The following is a 25,210-nucleotide window of genomic DNA, read 5'->3' on the forward strand; positions in this document are numbered from 1 at the left end:
AGGAAATCTAAACTGAACTTGCAACTTTGTGAGTTATGGTTTCTATTTTAACTAAAATATGTGTTTGCCTAAAACTTGATAAATCCTAAAATGCTAAAATTACATTTTTAGTTAAATTTACTCTTTACATAAAGTAGTTTTTTAACCTAATTTCTCTCAAATGCATTATTAATGGTTGGATGAGTTTGATTTGCAGTGCTGCTAATTAATGAATAAACATCACTTTGTTGCAACATAAACTTATACTTAATTACATCAAAGGTTTTAAACCACTTTGACAGTCTGTGGGATCCTATAGAGCCCTTCTCAGAATAATGGTTTCAAATTCTTAATTGAAGGAAATGCTCAATTTCAATTAAGAATTCAGTGAAAATAAAGACATAATTTTTTTCCCATTCAAATACAGAGACTCCCTGCAATCTTAACCCCTGGTGGTTAAGAATCCTTAATCTAGAATGTGGTCAACCAAAAGGCTCAAATCACTCAAAAGCCAAAGAGAGAGATGTCAGAATGGATAAAACAACCACTGTGGAGATTATCTACTTCAACTCTCTCAGTTTATAGATGAATAAACAGGTCTAGTAAGTGTGGGTGAATTGGCCAAAGTCACACAGGCATCAGACTTGGGGTGTCAACTCAAATTTTTTAACTCTTTTTTTATTATTCTTTTCCCACTATATAAAGATGTCTTCTTAAGCCCTGAAGTACCTTTCGAATCCAAGATTAAATTAAGTTCAGTAAAGCTATAGTGTTAGTTGTACTGAATCGTATTTGAATTCTTTGTAGGTATGAGACATAGAATAACTCTCAGTTAATCAGAATCTTTCTCTCCTTCCCCCCATCATTCTGGATAAATGAAACTTATTCTGTTAACAATGCATATAGTTCCATCATTTGGTTCTATTAAGTAAGTTTTTTATCCTCTATATTTACATAAAAATCTGATTTTGATATTGGATACTACTTTATTTGTTTGTGTTTTAATAATTGGTTGGACCTAAAAGTATGGATCTGACTATAAATTTGGATCACCTAACTCCACAAAGCTTTCTCCCTCAAATCAATCATTTATATGGCAAAAATCTACTTAGTAAAGAGAAAATATCCTATAATTTTCCTAAGATAAATTTGGTTCACAAAATTTATGCATCATTGAACTTAATGACAGGTTACTTGCCAGTATAATACTCATACTTACTCTCTACAGTTTCAGACTCATTTAGTCCCAGAATATGAGCTTCTGTTGGATTCAGTTGCCACTGTAAAAGACAGAAACACTTCATTTTATATGAAAAAATACAAAAGCACTGCAAACTCGAAACTTTTAAAACAATGAAAAAAACAAGAAAACGGGGGCTGGTGTACTCCCAACGCATGCATCACTGAGTGCTTTATTATTATCGCCTAGGAACAACCAGAAGTGCTCCTAGAGATCATCTAATAAGCCTGTTTATTTTTCAGGTAAGGAAACAGGCCCAGAGAAGTGAAAGGACTTGCTCAGAAAAAAGAAAGAGGCCTTTGAGTGGTTCCTGGTCAGAGTAGGACATTGGGCAAAGGGAAAAGGAGAAAACTGCCTTTCCAAGAAATAGCTGTAGCCACTAGGATGCCCCAGAACTGCCCTCCCTTCCTACCTGGCTTGAAATTCCCATCTTTAGAATCACTAAGGGGCCAAATAAAGACCCAAGCACTGAATTTAGAAAACTACGGTTCAAATGTACATTTCCTAGAAGCCTGTCTCTATGAACACATAAACATTAGTTTATCATATAAGCTAGCTGGTATCTTGGTCCCTGAGGGGATGAGACACAAGAAAGACAAATGTCAATGAAGGGCACTGGGGAGCAATAAGCCTGGAGTGGAGGGCAGGGTGGGCTTGGGTGATCAGGTGCCCAGAGGGAACAGTAGGGAGAATAAGGACATCTACAAGGCCAAGGGAAAGGTCAGTCAGAAGCTTTACCTACTTTACAATTTGTGCCCAGGGTCTGCACTGGGGCAGAGCTGTTTTCTTGGCAGGGGGAAGAAGCATCACCTCTTCTCCCCTCCCTGACCCTTTCACCACTCAAAACAAAGAAAGTGTCAAGTTTTCAGAGATCTCACATAAACAAATACAGTAAGGCCTAGGAAGAGAACCTCCCCAGGGCAAAGTGAGAGGCAGTCCACTGACCTTTAGGCACCTTCTGAAAACATTTACAGGGGGATGTTCCTTCACTGCTTTCCCATTTTACAGTTAATTTAAAAAAACAAACAACAGACTCCTCATCTAATTTAGTTTCAGAGTCAATCTTACTTCCAGTACTCTAATGAAAAGGGAAGGGAACATGCATTTCTATAAGTGTCTATTATGTACCAGGAGCTTCTTTACAATTATTCTCATTGCATCCTCACAGCAACCCTGAGTACGTGCTATTATGCCTAATTTACAGATGAGAAAACTGAGGTAGAGGTGAAGCTACTTGCCGAGAGTCACACAACTAGTCGATGTTTAAGGTTGGATTCAAACTCAGGTCTTCCTAATTCCAGGTTCCACTCTCTGTACCCTATGGCACAGGTGCTTTATTTTTCTAATGAGGATGGAATTAGGTAAGATGAAAATTTGTTTCTTTGTGGGTCTCTTACAAGTAGTTTGGGAAGTAGACACCAGTTTACTTTATAAAATCAATGTTTAAGACAGTGCTTCCCAGGCCTTGGTTTGGCAATATTCCAGAGCAGAACCAATTACCTCCCAATGAGATGGTGAAAAATAATAAAAATAAAAGTAATGTCAATTCCTTTTAACGTTTGAGAGCTTTCAGCTATCAAGTATCTTTATAACAAGATTTTGCTGAACTGAATTCAAACAAAGAACCCTAGCATGACTACTCCAGAAATGCCTGGCCCATCTGAGGACTGGCATGCAGTACCTGGCCAGAGTCCTGGAAAGCACAGGCTGGACAGATGGGAAGGCAAGAGGGTGAGCTAAGCATGTACACCCAGAAATCCACTGAGAAGGGCTCACTGTGGGCCAGAAACCCAATGATTTGACACAAAATTATCAGTAGAGATAAAAAGGCAAAAAGTGACAAACTTCAGTGGAGCATCAGATAGTCACTTTTGGCCAACAGAGGGTATCAACTCTGCTCGTGTCAACAGCTGTCAATGAAATGACATCGCACAGCCTGGACTTGCCCAAGGAGCCTGTGTCAGATTGTGGGAGTGGAGGTGAGCCCACCAGCGGCAGCTGCCCTCACTGTCTAAGGACACAGAGGAGCCACTGAGGAACAGGTCCCCAGGCTGACTCTGGCTGTCAGACATCTGGCCTAGCCAAGTTTATAGGTGCTGGGAAGCGGAGGCTGTTCTATTCCCCAGAAGGGCACAGAAGAAGCTGTTATTTGGTTACAGGAGGAGAGACACCGTTAAACTGACTGGGCTGCTGATTTCAAAGCTCCAGTTCCAGGCATATGACATCCCTACATATTTATGATCATTATTCTGCCATAGGAACAAGGACTTTTAGGCAACCAGGTAATCTTAAATAAATTTCTCTGACCCATGATGATGCTAAAAAATCATTACAATTAAAACAGAAAAACAATTAGTAACAAAGCCTTTTTTTCTTAATTTATACTGAAAGCTGGTTTTTCAGAGAAGCAGTTTTATGAGATGCATGAGATGGTAGATGAAAATTCTCAAGAAGAATTTTTGGAGCTTTTGACTCAACTGCATTGATTATTTGCTAGAATTTTTTATTAAAACAACAACAACAACAATAAAACCCCCCAAAACCTAAGGATGTCTAGATAATAATTACATTTATTTTCTCAAGGTCAATTTCCTTTTTTAGGAATTTGAGAAAGAAGAGATGTTCTTGAAGTAATTAGAGTTTTGAAGGGAGAATAAAGGATTAAATACAGTGATGCCTATGTATACACGAGAAAGATATTTGCCTGACATGGAATGATCTTCAGACCAAAGGTCTAATTGCAGCCAAGTGGCAAAGGGAATGTGATTGGGGTGGGGGTGGGGGTGGGGGGGTGAGAGGGATTTGATACGGCAGCACAGCAAGTTCTCTATGTACAGAAGTTTTTGCAAGTCATAATTTGACTGTCTCTATGAGGAAATCAAACCAATCACCACAGTTTTCATAAATGCTACAATTGTTGGGAAGTCATGTTTTAAAATATGCAGGGGATATCTTAACCACACAAAGGAAAGGGCACTGTTGAAAGAACATTTTCATCTACTTACTGTGAATTTGCTAACACCCTCAAGTTCCTCAAACCTCATGTAAGAGATGTCTGCCTTCTTCTTTCCAACATCTACATCTCCTGCATAGATCTGTTTGATGCCTGCACCTTTAATTAAAGGTACACACTCATCACATGGGCACTTAGTCACAAAAATCATACTTCTTTCTTCCGGCTTTATTTCTTGACACCTAGAAATAATGAGACACTTAGGAAGGTGTTAAGCTAATGTTTTTAAAGAAAACTTTAAACGCTGAGAGATAGAAATGGGTTTGCTTAAAACTATACCATAGCAATTAAAAAACAGTAACTAATCCCACTACTGGTGAAAAAGTACATTTGATTTAAGCACATTCACAAAAATTAGTTAAGATTTTAAGAGACTGGTAAGGTTTCATACAAATTCTGACTCTGCAAAGGACAAAAAAATGGCACACGTAAAAAGAAATGAAAAGGGAAAATAATGAATTATAAGCACAGTGGGGTTACCTTTTTATGTGACACTGCTCTGGGGGTTCATTTCAATTCCAACATTTACTTAGACCTATGCTATATGCAAAGAGCGTTAGGCTAGCTTTTATGGAAGACACATAGATTAAGATTTCATCTGGGCCTTCATGGAATTTATAGTTTACAGTTGAACAGAGAAAGGACTGCTACCCTCTTAAAAAGCTTAGTAGGCATCTTTTATCATGCTTTTTACAATCATGTTTTGAGCTGCATTTGTTGTTACCTGATTCTACCATCCTACCTTGGTCCTAACAATTTACTTCACACAAACTAAATATAACCAAACAACTCCCTCACCAAATGCTATAGCAATGAAGTGTAAGCAAAAGAACAGATTTGATTGGACAAGTTCTTGCAAAGTTTTGCACACAAACTATGGGTTAGGAAGTAAGAACACTGAAAGGAGGCCCCTCACATCCCGCTTTTCTCCCAGAAGTCTCACTGCAGATGATAAGGATTTTAGTCCCAAATCCTGTGTTTTCAGCTACAATACTACTACTGACAAGGAATGACAACCCTTAGCACACACTGTCTTGAAATAATTAAAAAGAATCTTATCCAGCAATGTACCAACTAATGGTATTGGCATCATCATATCAGATTGCGGTATACACTTATGAAATACCTACTAGGTGGCAGGCACTGTGGTAGTTACTAGGGATACAAAGTGAGGCAAACAACAGTCCCTGCCCTTGAAGAGCTCACCATCTGGTGGCATATGCCTGGGTTTCTGAACAAGACGACAGAAAACAAAATCAGCAGGTCCAACTTTAAGCACTAAAGCAATGGGCTCTTTGCTGTCTGTGGACCACCCAGGATACATCTGGAAAGGTAATGAATCACCAGGTAATGAAACCCTTAACCAAAGCTACTAGTGAGACCAAATACTAAGTTGCCGGGGAGCTGTGACCTGCACTGATGGAGAGAGTACCCACGATGAAGGGGATCCTTGAAGTATTAAAACAAACTACAGCATTTTGTAAAATGACATACGACAGATACAGAAAGCAAAGGAGAGCCAATATTTAGAGTGAACAAGACCTAAAAGTAAAACTTTAAGTAGTTCCAGGGTAGAGGGAAAGGGAAGGAAAGAGTATTCATTTGGGTGGGGTAGGGGAGAGAAAAGGGGGCAAGACAGGAGACAGAAAATGGAGAAATATGGTTCAGATTCATTGTACTTAGCATTGCCAGAAGGAAAAAAGTCAGAAATGTTCTGGAAAATGCCTTAGCCAAGGAGCCCAAGATGCAGGCCATTCATGAACAGTCAACTTTAGCAAATATGATCCTGGTTTTTTTCCTGGAATAATGATTGTCCAGTATTTAAAAAATAAAAGCTATTCAAAAATGTTTGAAAGAAAGCCACCCTCTACACCAGACTCCCACTCTTATTAAGAAATATACCCACATGCAAAAACATCCCCATACCTAAATGTCAAGGCATTCTGTTCAGCATGGACAATGTATCTGAACTTTCTTATCTCTCGGTCTTTCTGTTTGTCATCCATGTGTGGGAAGTCAGCATATTCAGATCCAACAGGAAAGGCATTATAACCACATCCTATGAAATACATGGCCCCTGTTCCATCACAGGTTTTCTGTAAATATAAGCAAACAAATATAAGCAAACCAAAAAATTAAACAAAAGTTTAATTTTAAACTCACTAAGATGATTAAAAATAATTCAACCCATATGCATCACGCTCCCCAAAGTCATCATGTATTTCCCTCGAGCATCTTGTATAATGCTTTGCATACAGTGGGTACGCCTATATTTCCTCTGACTAAACCATCAAGAAGTAAATATGAAGCTTAATTCTTTTTGCTGAAATGTGGCTCTGCCAAAGTTATGTTCCAAGAGGAAAAAGATCACCACCCAATAATCTCATATAGTTGGTGGATTTTACACTCATTATGTTATGTTTGGAACTGTTCCCTGTTTAAGTTGTATTTTTAGTGATGTTTATCTAAATAAATTTATAAACTCCTGGAATTCATAAATGACCTATTATTCTTGGCTCTCCCCATATCTAGTAGTTTTTGCGGTAAAAAGAAGGAACTTGTTAAAGTCTATTGATTGAAAGATGTGCTGCAAGAGGTAGTTCATGCTGGTATTAATTAGTGGGCTAAGAAGTTGAAAAATAACTTGAATAAGAGCTCCTGTCATGAGATGTGGAAAGTGGAATGGCAGCAAAACACCTTTTCAAACAGTAAGCACATGGATGTGATTGGGAGATGCTGGCCTCGGTAAGAATGTAAAAGTCTTTATTAATGGAGAAATGGGCCACAGAGATAGGAGTCTTCACTGAGCACCGACTATGTATTTGAAAAGACTTTCCTTTCAACCTCAGAGCTTTTGTTTGCTTCTTCAGTTCTAGAAGTCACAAAAGGCAGTTATCTACTGGTTGTCAAAACCGGTGCTTCAGCACTAGCTTATTAAGGTTTACAAACAGGCTACTATCTTCACAAACTTGAACGCAGAGAAATCAATGATTCATTATGTATAAGTCCAATCAACTGCCATTCATTCAGCAAAAAGCTACTAAAAGCCCACCAAGAAGATGGCTCCATGCTGGAATCCTCGACAACATGCAAAGTTTACATAACATGTGCAGCTCGATGGTGCAGGAGATGGAGTGCTGGGCCTGGAGTCAAGAAGACCTGAATTCAACTCTGGTTTAGATACTTATTAGCTATGTGATCCTGGGCAAGTCATTGTCTGCCTCAGTTTCTTCATCTGCAAAATAAGGCGAAGGGAATAGCAAACCATTCCAGTATCTTTGCCACGAAGACCCAAAACAGAGTCATAAAGAGTTGGTCATGACAGAAAAACAACTAAGCAATCTGGCTTACTCTGTGCCAGATATTGTGCTAAGCACTTTATAACTGTGATCTCATTTGATCCTCACAACAACTTTAGGAGGTAGGTATTATTACCCCCATCTGACAGATAAGGAAGCTGAGGTTAACTGGCTTGCCCAGGGTCACTCAGTTAATACATGTCTGAGGCCAGACTTGACCTCTGATTTTTAGGACTCTAGGCCCACCGCTCACTCACTGCGTCATCTAGCTGCCTCTCAAGGCTAACTGCATTAGAGAAGCATAAAACAAGCTACTACTCGAGGTCTGAAAGGAAAGTTTCATGGCTTAAGTAATATTTCAGTTGAGCTTAAAAAATTTAACAGGTAAAGAGGGAGACAAACCACATTTCCGACACATGGAACAGCAGGAGCAAAGTCATGGGGGCAATGATGAGCAGGGTATGTTTAGAAGCCACAGAGAAGCCCAGGCTAGATGAGGCCTGGTGTGTAGAACAGGAGAGTAATATTTCCAGGGCCCTGAATGACAGGTTAAAGTCTGCTCTTTACTCAGGGGACAATGGGAGCCACTGAAGATTTTTGAAGAGGGGAGTGACAAGACTATAAATGTTTGCTGAAATAGCGTTCTGGGAGAAGTATGAAAGATGAATTGGAGTGGGGAGAGACTGGAGGAAGAAAAATGTGGTAGGAAGTTACTACTATTCAACAGGTAGAGGGAAAGGGGCAGTAATGAGAGCCTGGGGTGATGTAACTGGCAGGATAAGGTAATGGACTGGGACATGACATTAGAGACTGGGTAAGGCATGATGCCATAGACAGAAATGGTGAAGACAATTAAATTTAATACGCATTTATTAATTAGTTTATTTAATATATGCAGGGCACTGACTTGTTAGGGATGCAAGAGACCAAAATGAAAAACAAAAAAAGTTACACCATCAAGGAATGTACATTTTACTAATGGATATCACATAAAACATAGAAATAAAATAACATTTGATGATGGAAAGAAGGAGCTTTAACATCAAGGAAGATCGAGAAAGGCTCCATAGGCTGAGTTTTTAAAGAAACTGATGATTCTAAGGGTCAAAGACGAAGATGGGATGTGTTCCAGGCAGGAGGCACAGTATATGCATAAGCATGGAAGTCAGAGACATAATGCTAAGTGTGGAAAACAGTGAGTCGGCCAGTTTAGTTGAAATGCTGTGTTCATAAAGGTGAGCGTATCTCTGGAGCAGGTAACAACCCAACATTTTTAAAAAGGCCTAAATCTTAGCCTTCCACCTCTCACTTCCATGCCTTTGCATGCGCTACCCAGGCCCTCTATGCCTGGGACGTATTGCCTTTCCTCTTCTGCATCTCTTAGACTTCCTAGTTTCATTCAAGGTTCGATGTGTATAACATTTCCCTTGTGAAACTTTTCTAGATCCCACCAAGTTATTGGTGCTTTCTCCCTCCTCAAGTTATCATGTATTGTAGACACTTATCTATTTATATGTTATCCTTCCCTCCCCCAAGTAAAAGGCAAGTTCTTGATATCATGGACTATTTTAGTATCCCTAATGCCTAACTCTCTACCTGGTATAAAGTAGATACTCGATGTCTGCTAGACTGGAAATTGGAGGCTAAATAACCTGCCTTACACATGGTGGGAAGGGTGCAGGGGTTGGGGACATCAGGACATGTGGAAAATGCCAGGACCAATCATTAGGGAGAATGAGATAGTGAGTTAATGAGAACTGGATGTAAATATCAGAGGTGACCAATGTGAGCATTTGACACACACTATTAACACTTCACTTATGTAATGACTACTTGACCTGGTAATCTGAACTCTCCAGAACATAGTCACAGCCCAGAAAGGCAAGAAGGACTTTGGAGTCACCAAGACAAATGTGACCAAGTCTCAGCCCAACAGTCCATGCTTAACTCAAAGGAGTTCATCTCAGGCCCTGATGTACTGTACTACTCTAGACCCAACAGTCTGGAAGGGAGTGCTAGCTAACAAAAGGAAAGAAAGAAAAGCAAAAACAAATTTTCTCAAAAAGCATGACAGCCTAGGACCATTGGAAACCAGGCCCTACACACCTCAAAAGCTCCTCAGGGGATCACATGAAAATCATCACAGCACAATATAACACCTAATGCCCATAATGATGACCCTGTAGCATCAAGAAAAGATCAAATTATTCCCTGTAAGAAGTAAATGCAAATCCATTTCATATATTAAGAAAAAAATTAAGCACTTCAACAACACCAAATAAATACATTCTGAGTATAATTTGCTTTAGGAAAATATGTTTTCATAGAACAGTGGTCAAAATAAAAGTCTTTGGCACCCAAAAGGGTAAGGATTAGTTCATGATAGCCATCCCCAATGATGTTAAGGTATTTCTCTAGAAGGGAAGTCAATGACTCCCTTGTTAAGATAACAAACACCACAAGCAAACAAATTTACCACAGTGAACTGAAAACTCAATTAAATTCAATAAACCCTTGTTAAGCACCTTTCCTTGTGTGTAGGACTCTATGCTAGATGCTAAAGATAAAACAATGAAATAGAGCCTTGACTCTTACGGACTATAAAATGTAGCAGGGTCCAGACCGCTACTAGACCAATAATCCTAGTGCAGTTCAGCCTGAGATGCCTAAATGACTGTCACAATGGACAGACAACAATACTGACTTAACAGATCCCTACTTGCTAAGTCCACCCTAAAAAATCTAACACACCAAAATTCCAACTCAGCTCAAGTTCTACCTATAGTGTATTAAGATTAGAATGAGGCAACAAAATAGAGAGTAAATGGAAACAGAATTGCCCAGAGTTTTCATACTTACAGATTTCCCTTCTGCCCAAATCACAGCTCCAACTCCTGTTTTGTGATCCTCTGAAAAAAATCAACCAAAAAAAAAAAAAAAAGGTGTGGGCTTAACTTAGTAAAAAATTTGAGCCACCTAGTATTTGGAAGAAAAAGTGCTTTCTTATAAGAAAAACTAAAATCATAATAAAGCTAGCTCACACTTTTACGTAAGCAGGACAAGTATTATGTCCACTTTACAGATGAGGAAACTGACTTGGAAATATTAAATTACTTTCCCATCATGATATAGCTAAGAAACGTCAGATCTATAAATATTTTTTTTACAAAGGTTGTTTTTCTTTTATTTCAGTGGGGGTGGGACAGAAATATTTCTGTTAATTGAACTACAATATAATTTAAAGCAATTTCAAAGCCAGGATTTAGCCCCGGGTCTTCAACCTCATGAGTCCAGAACTCTTCCAAAAAACACTCTGCTGTTGCTTTGGCAACAACAGGCCTCTTCATTGTTCCCAGAAAGGTACTGAATTGGAACTGGAAGGCTTCCAGTGTAAAAAGTCAGGTGCTGCACGCCAGTGCTTGGCTGGGATGGCCGAGTAGACCATAAACGCCATCTCTATGACTCACACCCTGCTGCTGCCAGAGTGAATCTGCATGACAGCCAGAGACTGGGAAGGACACTGTGTTTGGAGACAGAGTCTACTTTCAAGTCCCAGCTCTGCCATGTACGTGCTCTGAAACCTTGAGCCTTAATTTCCACAGTTTTAAAATGGGGGAATGTTTGCTCACAGGATTGTTGTGAAGAACTCTAAAGGGCTCTATAAATGTTAAGGATAGCTAGGTGGAGCAGTGGGTAGAGCACCAAGCCCAGAGTCAAGAAGACCTGAATTCAAATCTAGCTTCTGACACTATAAAGCTGTGAGACCCTGGGCAAGTCACTTAACCCTGATTGCCTCAGTTTCCTCATCTGTAAAATGAGCTGGAGAAGAAAATGGCAAACCACTTCAGTATCTTTGACAAAAACAATCCCAAATGGGGTCAAAGACAGTCAGAGAGGACTAAAATAACTCAACAACAATTATTGCTACGATTTAAGATGAATGAGATCAGCTCAGTAGTGCCTGCGGGCAGACCATTTCAGAACTTTTCAAATCTTTCTCTAAACTAGCATGTCACAGTTGTTAATCTTTTCCCCCAAAGTGAGAGGATTAAATTACATAAAAGTTTCTAAAAAGTGGACTTAAGATGTGCATTGCTCATAGAAGTATTCAGATCTCACCTCCTGTCATTTTGGCATACTATAGTCATGGAAAAGATATAAAAATCTTATAGAAATAGTCTTGTGGGCAAAGTGCAAGTGTGTGAGAAACAAATACATTTAAAAACTGGCTTAAACAGTTGCTACGAGATTTATAAAGAAGGTTTTGTTTAAAACACATTTTGCTTTTTCCCTGCCTTTCTCACTTTACCTCAAGTAGGAACAAAAAGCTCAATTTGTGACCCCATGTTCACTTCTGAAGCAAGTGACAGAAGTCATAAACATAAAATGTAATAAGATTGAAACCTCTAAGAAAAGTTGTACGACATATCATAAACAGAAATCTGATATAAAAAAATTCAAATCCAAGTTTTATGGGTCTGCTTCTCCTCTCACCAATGTGTTAGTTTTAAGTTTGGCAAGCTTAACTGTTATTTAAAAATATTTATGTTTATGTCAGAGTCATTAGTGTAAGAGTATTAATGAAACTAAAAGCTTGAAAACATATGCCCACTCAAAAGTTCTCAGAGCTGTACAAACATCCTGAGGTCTTTGTCAGCAGAATTTGGGGTTCCCAGTGGATTAAATAAATAGCATATTGAAAGATCAATTTCTACGGTATAAAACACAAAGAAACCTCATGTCATTGATATTTCACCACAGGAGGAAGTGATAATAAAATTAATTCTTTAGATCCAGGAGAAAAAATATCACTTTAAGGACTGAATCTATATTCATATATTCATCCCATAGCATACATAGCCACTTATCAACATATACCAGAGAAAAAAATCTCCCTAATACTTCACTTTTGTCAAAGTAACATTTTCCACTCAGATTAAGAAATTTAGGATTGCATTTCACTTTTCCTCTCAAATTCCTTGTTGAGGGAGGTGCTGATTTCATCATCTAAATACTAGCTAAGTAGCATTTATATATAGCTCTTTATGGTCTGCAAAGCGTCTTACAAACATTATTGTATTTTAGCTTCAAGATTTCTATCCCCGTGTACACACGAGGAAACAGAGGGAGACAGAGGTTACGTGACATGTCCAACGTCATATAGCTGGAGTCTGAGACTAGACTGGAAATCAGGTCTTCCTGACTACCAGGCCCAGAGCTTAGTGCACTATGGTGCCACCTTGCTGTTACAGATCAACATAATGGGTATGGAAAAGCTGTGGCTAAAACTCAGCTCTAGACTTCCAGTTTAGTATATTTTCTATGATTCTAGGCTTATCATAGGCACAAAGTATTGAGTTATTTATAACCAAGATTTCCCAAACAAAATCATACTGATATGTGGTGTCCTTGGCTTAAGCAAACAATTGTAGATTTTTCATTTAGGGATCAACCTCGTTAATTTCAATCTGATAAATGTCAGAAAGAATAAGAAAGATGTCTGTCAGTTCTGGTTAAGAAGAGAATGAACTACAAAAAACTGCATTACAGGTTTTTAATTGGTATAGGGTCTAGACCTGTGACATCACCAGTAGAGGGAATTCCCAGGGTAAAGAAATGATCGTAGCATATCCTCACCTTCTCTCCAAGGTAAATGCAGAAATAAATTCTCAAGATTTAGTGCCTGTTTTGGAAGCCTCAAAGCTACAGAATAACTAAAAACATTTTCATCTACTTCTGTAATTTTATTGAAACTGTCCCAGCTAGTCTCATCATCCTCACTGTTCTCTTGGCGGACAACAGGGTTGAAGTTCAAATTTATAGCGACCGAGGAAAATTCTAAAGTTTGCCCCAATAGGATTCTGAAGCACACACTCATAGATGCTAGAAGAAACCTTAAAAGATTATTCAGTCCAACTCCTTTATCTTTCACACTGTTTCTCGTAAGGTCATAGAATGTTGACAGGGATATTTTATAGTCTGACTGAAGTTTCAAACAATTTTATTTAGAAGTCTCATAGGTTTCTGACATTAAAAACAGTAAGCAGAAAGCACCTTGGATTTAAGCTTAATTTATGGTAGAAATAAAGGAACTAACACCTTATCAAATCAACAATTTCTAATAAAAAACAACAGATCACATTTGCTTTAAAATGGAGTAATTTTTGCCTGAATAACATTAGGCAAAAAAGCCTCCCCCAAATGAAACACATTCTGCTTTTACTTTCTCTAGTCAAAATTGGGATAAATTCGATCATCTGTATCATTCACAATCAGTTTGAAATAAACTGGTCATACTGGCATTTTGGATGAAATAACTTTCAAATTTATTTTTAAATCTATGCCTTCAATAATTCACACATACATATGCATACACACATATATGAGAAAGAGAGGGGAGAGAGAGTGCTTTAAGGTTTGCAAAGTGCCTTTCTCCTACCCACTCTAAAAGATAGATAGTACAAGTATTATTATTCCCATTTTAGAGACGGGAAAATTGAGGGTCTGACAGATGAAGTCATTGACCCATGATCACATAACTATAGTGTCTAAGGGAGAATTGCAAATATGGTACTCTTTCCACTTGATGTATACCAGGCTGCTCTTCAAAATCTACCTTTACATATTTTGAAAATAGCTGTTGTTAGATACACCATCTTCAACCAGCACTTTCATGGACTAAACACTTTTTTTGAAGTTCACAAAAGGACAAATAGCTGCTATTATACAATAACTGGTTATCTTTGGACTTTTAAAGGACAATCATTTTGATATGTACTAACTAGAATGATATTCAACTAATCAGGTAAAGGGAAACCTATCTGGATCATTGGCACTATTCAATGATCTACAGTTCAAAGGTGGGGGGAGTGGGAGTAACAGCAATGGTACTTAAAGTTAAATACAAAACTCTTACCCTTCATCCTCAGTTTCCTCGCCTATAAAATGATAAGGTTGGACTAGATAGCTTTCAAGGTCTCTTCCTGCTCTAGATTCACGATTCTTCCCTACTGGAACCTTTCTCCAGAGCTGCTAACGTACCAAAACTGACCGCTGAATTTTGCTAACTTTCTATCTTCTGCCTACCCTCTGATGGAGGGGCTAACAAGTAGAGAGAGGGATCAAAGGCAGACAAAAGAATCCCCTAGATAATCACACCCTAAGTAATTACAACTTGACTACATAAATGTGGCACATGCATCACAAGGAATCGGAACACTAATACTATTGCTGCCTAGCCAAGTTCTATGCTATAATGAGGCAAATTATGGGTGTTTAAAAGCAAATGAAATGCTAACATGAATTAGCTGAATTGCAGCAATGTTTGATACAAATATACTACCAGCAAGCCCCAATTTACAAACTAAGAGCAACTCACCGGTCCGGTAGGCCAATAACCTGGCCTGTACCATGCAGTGCCTTGCAATTTCTTGTGGTAAGCTTTGATTGTGAATTTCATTAATCTGCTCTGGATTGCTACAATAAAATCCGAAGTGTTTAAAGTTGGGCACACTGGAAGCTACTGTGGCCAAAAGCAGAATAAGGTCTTTCATGTTTTGCCTTAGATTGCTAAAGTATGGATTTTCACACAGGTTCTCCAAGCCTATAGTCATCAATATTTGCTTATGCATTTCTTCATTTGAAACCAGAAATAACATTTCATATTCCTTTATTCTTTCTTGTTTACATTCAAAATAAAAGTCAGAGTTAAAGCCAGGCTGTGTTTTTGCAATTCTTTGAATAAAATCACATTTGTAGGAGGTTTCCTCTACAAACTGCACCATATAACACACCAAAGGTTGAAGCAAGACACACACATGGGCCCGACTGTTTGACTTCAATCTTTCCACTGCTTTGGCATCTAGTTTTGCATCTCCAGTACTCAGTGGATCGGAAGCTTCATTAAGCAAGCTTATTTCTGGATCAGCAGGCCAGTAGGAAATTCGGTTTACTCCAGCTGGAACACAAGATGTAAAAGATCTGAAACATCTTGAACAAATCTGAACATCATCTGAAAGACCCTGATACCTGGGATTTTTGTGATAAGCCCACTATCAACAAGGCTTGGATACATTGAGACGATGGAGGTCCATCAGTGATCTGCCTGTGATGCAGACTCAGAGAAAGCTGTTACTAGAAGTGGTAGTTTTCAAAGCATGATACCAGGGCTATTGGTGGGAGGAGAGACAGCTTTGAAGTCCATGAGTTGTAGCACTGTTAACAGTATAGAAATTTCTGAACTTTGGTTTCTCGCATAGTTTACAAGATATTTAATAAACCCTTTGTTATCTCATTAACCTTATGGTTATCTCATGAATAGTAATGTTTTCTATTCTTGGATGGGGAGGAATCCTACTACTAAGCAGATGTGGGTGGAATCAGTAATCTCCTAGATATTTTGCCCCACAAAAGTACTTTATTCATTCAAACATTTATTAAACACCATATACAGAAAACTACATAGGGGGATAGGAGGACAGGGATGACAAAGCTTAGGAGAGTCAGACCATAGATTTAGTGGTAAAACAGATTATAGTGCCTGACCTTACAGAGGTTAAACTCTGCAAGACTAGGCTAGGAGACAGTATTTTGCCTATGTCTGCTTCCTCTTATTGACTTCTTGGACTGCAAAAGAATTACGGTAGTTTCTTCAAAGCCACTAACAGAAATCATTCCTTTGCTTTTTACAGTAACATCTCCATTCTTAAATCAGCCCCAAATGAGTACCATAGCTGATGAAAACTGATGCCCACATGTTTTTTGCAATAATTATTCAAGATAAAGAAGTTAAGATGGAAAAATCCTTATAAAAAGCCTTTGTGCCAGTGGCAGATGCTGCAGAAATGCTTACTCCATTATCTTAACAATAGCTAAAGACAGGGAAGTAAAATAAAACCTATAGAAACCCAATTCATTATTAAAGGATTTGACCATCTGAGAGGATCAAACCATATCTCCCTACAGATAGAGTAAACATGATTATATAGAGAGTAAACATGATTATATATAACATGTAAAGGTTACCCAGCTTTCTTATATCAGCTTATACAGAGGTCTTTGTCCCCAACAACATTCTAAAGGAGTTCCACTGAAGCCTGCTTCTAGCTTCCTCCATTTCATCATCTTACTTACCCAAATCCAGATACTTTCTAACTGAAGGAAAATTGAGCATACCTTTATTTCCCCTTTCATATAAGATTATTTTTAATTCCTAATTTCTAACACAATAAACCCTAACTCTTAACAAGTCTAAGAAGGCTTTCAGTATGTTCTCCTATTAAAAACATTTTATTCATCTGTCTATGTACAACAGTTGAGCCGACACATAAATATTTACTGAGCTCAAGGGTGAAATGACCTTATGTCACTTTCAGATGAATAACAAAATAAAGATGGATAAAACTAGAAGAAATGAAGATGTAAATAGGAAAAAGAAGAAAGAAGATACTGGACCCAGAGAAAGAAACACTTTTCTAGATAACCAGTGGTACCCAACTTCCCTGTTCATGTCTCTAAGGTCCAGTTTTCAAAGAAGTACTTGTACTTCTAAATTTTGAGTTGGCAAACACGCTGGCATTTGAAATTAACCAATTAAAGAAATTCTTCAAAGCACTCTTCACCTACAGAAGTCCACTGCTTTTCTATGAAAAGAGGTGATTAATTCATCTTTTAATTTTGTCCCCCATTCCTAATCTATTATCAAGTGCTCTAAATTCTTCTTTTGTAGTCTCTACATTCATACCTTGCTATTACCACCCAGGCACTTATCTCACACCTAGATCACTGCAATAGTGTCCATTAGGAGAACACAAACAACCCCTAGCCTTCCCTCATCTACTAACCATCCTGTACAATACCATATCCTGCTCAAAAACTTTCAGTGGCTCCCAGTTACCAACAGCATGAACCCCTCTTCTTCCAAGTGGCAGACCACAAGTAATGAATCAATTACAGAAACTAACCATGTAGATGGAAGGGCATTAGCTGTCACCTTGTCAGAGCTATAACCAGTAATTCTGCAACTCAGAACAAGTAGCATTAAAGATGCCCTAAGATGCCAAAATAGGACACAAGATCCTATGAGAGAAGAGTGCCAGGGACACTGCTGTATGGGAGATGTAGGAGGAAGAGCACAGCCTGGCCACAGACCAGAGAGGAGTTAAGGAGTAGGGAGTGTCAAAGAGTAGTTTTAATTATTCTTATTAACTAGATACTAAACTTAGTTGTTTTCACCAGGTGAAAGTGAATAAGTATTGTCAGCATTCTCAAAATTGCCATACTCTGGTCAAACTGCCCTAGTATAGCTCTGTACTTTACATCCCTTCTCTGCCAGCATTTTCAGTAGGAAAGGAGATAGGGCCTAAACTCACTATCATAGCTACCCCCCCTCAGAAGAAATATACCTGAAAGCCTCAAGGAGGAAGCCCCGTCAATGGCTTCTCACCATATACTCCTGCTCCACTCTAGAAATGTCCCATGGTTCTCAATTATCGGTTCTTCCCCACTACCAACCCTCTTCCCAAGGGCCATGACCATCAATCTTAGGATTAAATAAAAGAATAACTACTCCACACAAAAAGGGTCGGGGACTTCTAAGATAAAGGATAAAAATTCAAATGTGACTGGCATTCAAGCCATTCAATTTGTCCTTTTTAGTCTAATTCTTAATATTCAACAAAACAAACACTCTAGGTCTACTCACTGACCTTACTTGGTTCTTACTACCTCTATGACTTTCCTCATGCTATCTTGTCCTAATTAAATTGTATATATCCCTCAAGATCCACTCCTTCCATGAAGCTCTGTCCAACCACATTGACTTACAATGACCTCTCTCTTCCTTGAAATCCTTTAATATATTACTCATCTGATTGTTGTAAATACTGGCTTGAATTTTTACTTTACATTTTATGTGTATTTTACCTCTTGAGGACAAGAACAACTCTGTAAATCCCCAGAATCTACATATAGGGTAGTCTTCTCAGTTATCTATTAGGAGAACCGAATCAGAGTTTTTAGGGACTAGGACTAGACAGGGTATTTCCTTCAATTTAATACTGAGAAGACTAAGGCCCAGAGGTTAAAGCAATCTATCCAAGTTAAGACTACTAGTCAGTCAGTGGCATACTAGAACACAGGTTTTAACATGCTGTCTCCCTCGTAGCTAATTACTATAGACTGTTCTCAGCTAAACTTTAGTCAATCCACAATGACACCTGTTTCCAATATGCATTTCTACACTTACCATTTACAATCATTTTCAAACAAGCTGAACATGGTTTTCTGGAAAAATAAAGATCACAGTTTTTCATCTTTGACCCATGTCTAATAAGAGCAATTTGCCCAGCATGTAAATCTTCACTAGAACAATGGAGACCAACAATTTTCATGTTTTTCACCACCACAACACCAGTTTTCTTCACCTATATCAAAATACAAAATATGATTAGAGATGACACATTTAGAGAGCATACCACAGAAAACACTTGGCTTACTCTAATAAAATAAAAGGACTGGCTCCTTCATCTGAAAATGAAATGAGCAGAAGCATCTTGAGGGCAGGTACTGTACTGTATTTATTTTTGAAACCCCAAGGCCTTGCATAGTCTCTTGTACACAGCAGGCACTTAATAAATGTTAACTGAGTTTGGTGAATTTATTCTAAATAAACACTGTAAAAGTTTAATGCTTACTTGACTATGTTAAAGAGTTCCCACCCTGTATTCTATTATTTGAATGATACACAAAGCTTGTAGATGTCCTCAGTTAGTTTGCTCTGGTGATATGCAGCAATATAAGATACAAATAAGTTAATTTATTTTTAGTTCTGAAAAGGGTAAGGACCATGTTCCTTAAAGTAAACTTCCCAGGATCACAAAGTAATAGTATTTTTGAGGGATAATAGAGTTATTAACTTAAAATAAAAGAGACACTACCTAAATTATTATTAAAAAGTTGGAGTACAAATCAGGGGATAACAACAAAATAGAAATATTACATACAAATATATAATATACAAAATGGAAATATTATATACAATAAATCTCAGACCTACCACCTACTAAAAAGATTAAACTATAAAACTGTCAGTGACGGATTCAATGTTTTTGCTAAATAGGGCAGAAGGAATCTTCTGGGGTAATATATTTTAACTACCTTTTTTTACATGCTGTTATTAGATTGACATGTTTTTATCCACTCTTGACTGAAAACTTACCTATCAATACCTCATAAAATAACAGCTAGACATATGTCAGCTTTAGTTTTTAGAAGGCTGGAAATCTCCAGGATAATGAATAAAGCAGTGCAGTAAAATGGAAAAAGGTTCAGGCTTGGGAGTTCCAATCCTGGGCCTGTGACTTCACTTTTCTGGGCCTCAGTTCCCTCAGCTGCCTATAAAATGAAGGGATTGAACTATACTGAGGTCTAAGATCCTCTTTCAGCTCCACAGTCTATGACAGTTATAATAAGTCTAGTTTCATAGTACAATACTGAAGCAGAGAAGGAAAATCTCGAGTTAATGAACCAGTCATCACACAGAGTCCAACTATCATAAGAGGGACTAAGATCTTAAAGAAAGATAAGATTCAAATAAAAACAAATCATTCTTTGGGGGATAATCTATCACAATCCCCAGCATTTATCTGTTAATGATAATGATGTTAGATATTGCACAAAACAATTAAACAGACATGGTTCTTACTTCTTATGACACCCTCCCACCAGTTCCCCATCCAATAAACTCCAGTGCCTCCCTATTACCTCCAGGATTAAATATAAACTACTCTACTTGACTTTTAAAGTCCTTTGTAACCTGCCCCTCCTCCCCTTTCCTTTCCAGTTTTCTGATGTCTTACTCCGTGATCCTTGCACATATCACTTCATCTCTCAAACTCCAAGCATTATCACTGGCTATCTACCATGCCTGGACTGCTCTCCTTCCTTCTCCACCTCTCTCCTGGCCCCACTGGCTTCCTTCAGTTCTCAGGTAATGAATGATTCACCTTTGCAAGAAGCCTATCCCAGACCTCCTTAATCTTAGTGCCTGCCCTCTGAGTTTGCATACTGTCCCTCCTTTAGACTGAGTTCTTTGAGAGTAAGAACTGTTTGGTTTTTTTAATCTTTCTTCCTATCACCAGAGCTCAGTACACAGTAGGCACTTAAATGCTAGATAACTGACGAGACCCAGGAAGTGTGATTATAAAGCAATAAACCTGACTTTCATGTGTGGTATGTGGAACCCATCTTTAACTTCACTCCTTGTATATTACTTTATAACTACATATATATACTTTACGTATTAATTATGCAGTAAATTAGGATTGTACAATAAGCAGAACCAAAGGCGATACAGAGCAAGATACAGATCACCAGTTTTCTAAACAGGCACAAGCTTCTTGGAGGACATGGAATTTAAGAAGCTGTTTGAATTCTGAGAGAGACAGAGATAATAAGGGAAGCACAAGGTGTAAAACAAATGATATCTTAGAGGTCGAAGTGAGATGGATGAAGGGGGAAGGGTAAATCTGTCTACATTAGAGGAGAGAGAGGGACAAAAGCATCAGTCAAAAGGCCACACTTAAGGATTTAGAAGGCACAGGTTCCCTACCCCTGGAAAAAAGGATAAAACAAGAGAAAAAATTATTTCAAGAGGTGGTAATAGAGCCTTGTTGTCTGCCTCCATCCTTAGGTGTGTGAAAGTTACTATCAGGATCGGATATGCATATGTGGCTACTGTGGGCTTAGAACGTGCTCTTTAGTTAAAGGGAAAAAAGGGATTTCACTGTAAAGTTGCAGTCTTTACTCTAAAGTCTCCTTAACATAAAAAATGATATAAAATTATTTTTTTTACCTAAAGATACACAGTTCTAGTTATTTTTTAAATGCTTTCAACTTTATGATTTAGTATACAGATTACTTTTATACAAAATGCTCTTTTTGTATAAATCTAAACCTCACTTTAAGGTTCCCCTTAAAACAAAACAGAACAAAAAAATTTTTGAGAAAACACAGAGAAAACCCTCCTAACTAAACTGTTTTTAAAATGTGAACTTCATCCCCAATTGTAGGCATGTGTACTTGGTTAGTTTTTGGCTTTTCTCTGTATTCCTACTGCTTACTACAGTGTCAGGTAGACAGGAGGCATCTAGTATATGCCAGCCGACTTACTGACTGAAACATGATACTTTTTGGAATGCCTCAATGTAATTTCTAGATGGAACAGTTTGCTAGAAAGTTTATTCCTTGAGTCAACCAAATAAAAAATAGGAGAAAATACTAATTACCTTATTTAAAATAAAATCAGGAAACTTAAGTATTTTCATCATACACTAAATAAAATATCCAAAAATTACAGGGAAAGAATCTGCTTTAAAGTTCAAAAAGAACAGAATATACAAAAGGTTGGTGCTGAATTGCAATGTTGCACATGGATTGCACCCTTCAAAAAAAATCTGTTCAGGAAGCTCACACATGGCTAACTAAAACTGAGTGATTTCTAAAATTTCTACTGTCAAGAGTGCAAATTGGAGGCTCCTGAACCCTCTTTCTGAAACAACCTCATTTAGGAATGTTCACACTGGACTTACCATGATGACATTTCTGTAAGGTGAATAGCTGCAGAAATGGCAAGGACCTAAAGAAATAGATCCTGAGAAAAATGCTATTTTTTAACCAAGAAAAAGGTATTAGAATCTCCTTGTTATCAATTGGATGCACTAAGGACGATAAATAATAACTGATAAGGAACATCTACTTAAAAGGTCCCTTTTCTTATTAAGTTAAAATCAACATTAGCTTTTACATGACTGGAAAATATCTATAGAACAATCTTTAAAAGGTTCTTTCAGCAAGGCCTAGAACTATAATTTTAGAAATGGAAGAGTCCTCAGAAACTGTTGACTCCAACCCTCTTGTTTTAGAGATGAAGAAACTGAAGACTGGAGAGGTTAAGTGACTTCTTGCTCAAGACATATTGTTAAATATAGTAATGAAACAGCTGTATATAGGCTACTTATACTTAAACACTCAAGTCCATTGAAATCCAAAGAACTCAACTGAAAGAAGAATTGTATTTTTTTTTATGTGTGCTTTTCAAAAAACAGCTCACATATATATTACTGTAATGCTTACAAAGCACTTCCATCCCAAGAACCCTGTGTGGCAGGTTTCACACCTAACGAAAGTGAAGGCCTGGCGTACTTGACCAGGTCAGACAAGTTAGTGACAGTAACAGATCTCGAACCCCAGCCTTCTGATCTCCAGGTCAATGTACTCCTCCTATTATAACTCAAATGCTAGTCTTCATTCTTCTAATGCCACATCCTCCTTCTAAGTGTGCTTTAAATCAGTGCACAGAATTTAGATGGATCTGACTTTTTGCAGGGTTGTGTGGAAGATTTAAATGTACTAATCAAATAATTAATTGTACTAAGGTTGTAAATTGACAAGTTCAGACTGTTCTCAGAAGTGAAAAACAGGATTAAGTGTGTTATTATGTAAGATTTGTTTTTTCCTACAGAAACACAGGTCTAATTATTTTTCTATTGCCAGTATACAGATTTTTTTATACAAAATGCTCTAGCTTTTGTATAAATCTAGAAGAATGCAGTTACTATATCCCAAAAGGGCAATATGTACTGATTTTTAGAGTAAAACACTAAACTTATCTTGAAATTGGAGAATCAAGAATTCCACTTTTTTTCTCTCATATATATCTAAGTGTCAAGGTTTTAAACACAAAATCCCTTTATTCACTTTATTAGCCTACTTCAGGCTCCTCTTAGTAAGCTGGAAAATAAATAAAAATGTTGCTTTCAAAAGTGACTCACTAATGTCACGTATCCAAAACTCTCACCATTAAAATTCATTTTACTAAACTGAACCAAACCAAAGTGACCAGCCCAACTGGTTATGGTACACTGAGTTTGCCATGAGATTTACTTAATTGTTGGTAATAGATGGCAGTTAAAGAGGCAAGCATTTTTCAAACTGTGATAAATAACAAGTGCCAGCTTAAATCAGGCTCAGCTGACTTACTTTTCTTTAGGCAAGCTCTTGAGCCAGCTTTGTGTATACTTTCTTGCTTAGATTTCTAGGAATCGTATTTACTTTACAACATAATTCATTACCACATGATGATATAGTGAAAATATCAGAACTGTGAACAAAGTTTTCTGTTCTAAAGTTTAAGAAATTCTGAAAACTTCCAAAGTCGCATTCCACTCAGGCCGCGTGATTTAAAAGGATTCTCAAAAGGATTTAGGGAGACTAAAACCTTTTAGTGAATCATTGTTTTGGATTCTGATTTTGATTTATTTCACTGACACATGAAAGAGGATTCATGTGATGTTGTTCACTAAGTAATCTAAGGGCAACTAAGAATAGATTGCTGGAGACCATAATCAATATGTTTACTATCTACTTTCAGGGATTCAGCATTTATTATTATTGTTGTCAACAGCACCTAACATCCTCTGAACCAGAGACACCCTTGGCCAGTCCACAAACAAGATACTCCCTTCTCTTGGCCCAAGTTTTTTCTCTGGCTCTTCTCCAGGCCCACGAAGTTCCTCCTCAAACGTCCTTGGCTTCTTTTTAAATGCTAACTAAAATCCTGTTTTACAGGAAGTCTTTCCCAACCTCTTTTAATTCTAATGTTTTTCCTCTGTTAATGAGCTTGTCTCCCCCATTAGATTATGAGTTCCTTGAGAGCTGTGCCTGCTTTTTACCTTATTTTTCTTTTAAATCTCTAGTGCTTAGCACAAGGCCTGGCACATAGTAAACGCTTAATAAATGCTGAATGTTAATTAGGTGCTTAATAAATGACCACATTCATATAGCTTTTTCATCACAATAACCTTATGAGATGATTAGTATAAATATTATTATTCTCATTTTACTTATGGAGAAACTGAAGCTCAGAAAGTTAGTGATTTACCCAAGAATTGTTAAGTGTCTAAGCAGGAATTCAAACCCAAATTATCTGCCTCCAGGTAGTGTCCATCCAGCACTCAACACTATACAATAGCGCCTCATTCCCTATTTCCTCCTCACTACCTTCCTGCATAATTGTACAAGTAGCTCATTTCCCTAAGTTTATTTTCTGTACTCTAGTTGAACAACTTACATTTACAGAACCAGAAATAACATGAGATAGCTACACTAATACATACTCCTATTTTTAAAAAATCTTTAAAATGAGCACAAAGACAAAATAAACACAGAACATGACAAGTTATTTATGTGCACTTCAATCCTTGGAGGACCTGTGACTTTGTCAGTGTGGAGCTCCTGCAGAAGGCCTGACTTCTTCAACAAGCAGCCAGCCTTGTAGCAATGCTTCTCTTCAAACTGAAGGCAGGCTAGTGCGCAGGCAACAAGCAGAATCACACAGTGCTCCACCCAACTCACACTCACAGCCCTGCTAAAAAAAGCTTAAGATCTTGCAGACCTTGTGGTCCCTCTTCACTGGACGGAAAACCATTTATACAAAATATATGTAAAGGGTAAATCCCAAATATCTCAGAGGTAATTTAAAATGATTTTCAGAAAAGTCCAAATCATTTTGAGGTAACTATTCTTTTGCCTCTTGGTAGAGGCCTAAAGACTATGATAAAAAAGGGAAAAGACAACCTTTAAGGCCATTTCCAGTTCTAAGCATTTATTATCTAAATCACA

At 37.7% G+C, this 25,210-nt stretch overlaps 1 protein-coding gene across 5 annotated transcripts in view; it reads right to left on the reverse strand.

Moving 5' to 3' along the window:
• The window catches only part of CDADC1 (cytidine and dCMP deaminase domain containing 1), a 74,847-nt gene that overhangs the window by 35,667 nt on the left and 13,970 nt on the right, over positions 1 to 25,210 (reverse strand). For 3 of the 5 annotated variants that reach the window (XM_072610516.1, XM_072610517.1, XM_072610518.1), the window contains exons 4-9: positions 18,777 to 18,954; positions 14,910 to 15,488; positions 10,391 to 10,440; positions 6,159 to 6,328; positions 4,225 to 4,414; positions 1,199 to 1,259 (exon numbers count right to left, since the gene is read on the reverse strand). In XM_072610516.1, the coding sequence (XP_072466617.1) occupies positions 1,199 to 1,259; positions 4,225 to 4,414; positions 6,159 to 6,328; positions 10,391 to 10,440; positions 14,910 to 15,488; positions 18,777 to 18,954 (1,228 nt within the window). The remainder of the gene's footprint in view (positions 1 to 1,198; positions 1,260 to 4,224; positions 4,415 to 6,158; positions 6,329 to 10,390; positions 10,441 to 14,909; positions 15,489 to 18,776; positions 18,955 to 25,210) is intronic. The other 2 variants (XM_072610520.1, XM_072610519.1) reach the window with 1 other exon arrangement.

The sequence above is a fragment of the Notamacropus eugenii genome, chromosome 5 (assembly GCF_028372415.1).
Source record: "Notamacropus eugenii isolate mMacEug1 chromosome 5, mMacEug1.pri_v2, whole genome shotgun sequence".
NCBI classification, from domain to species: domain Eukaryota; kingdom Metazoa; phylum Chordata; class Mammalia; order Diprotodontia; family Macropodidae; genus Notamacropus; species Notamacropus eugenii.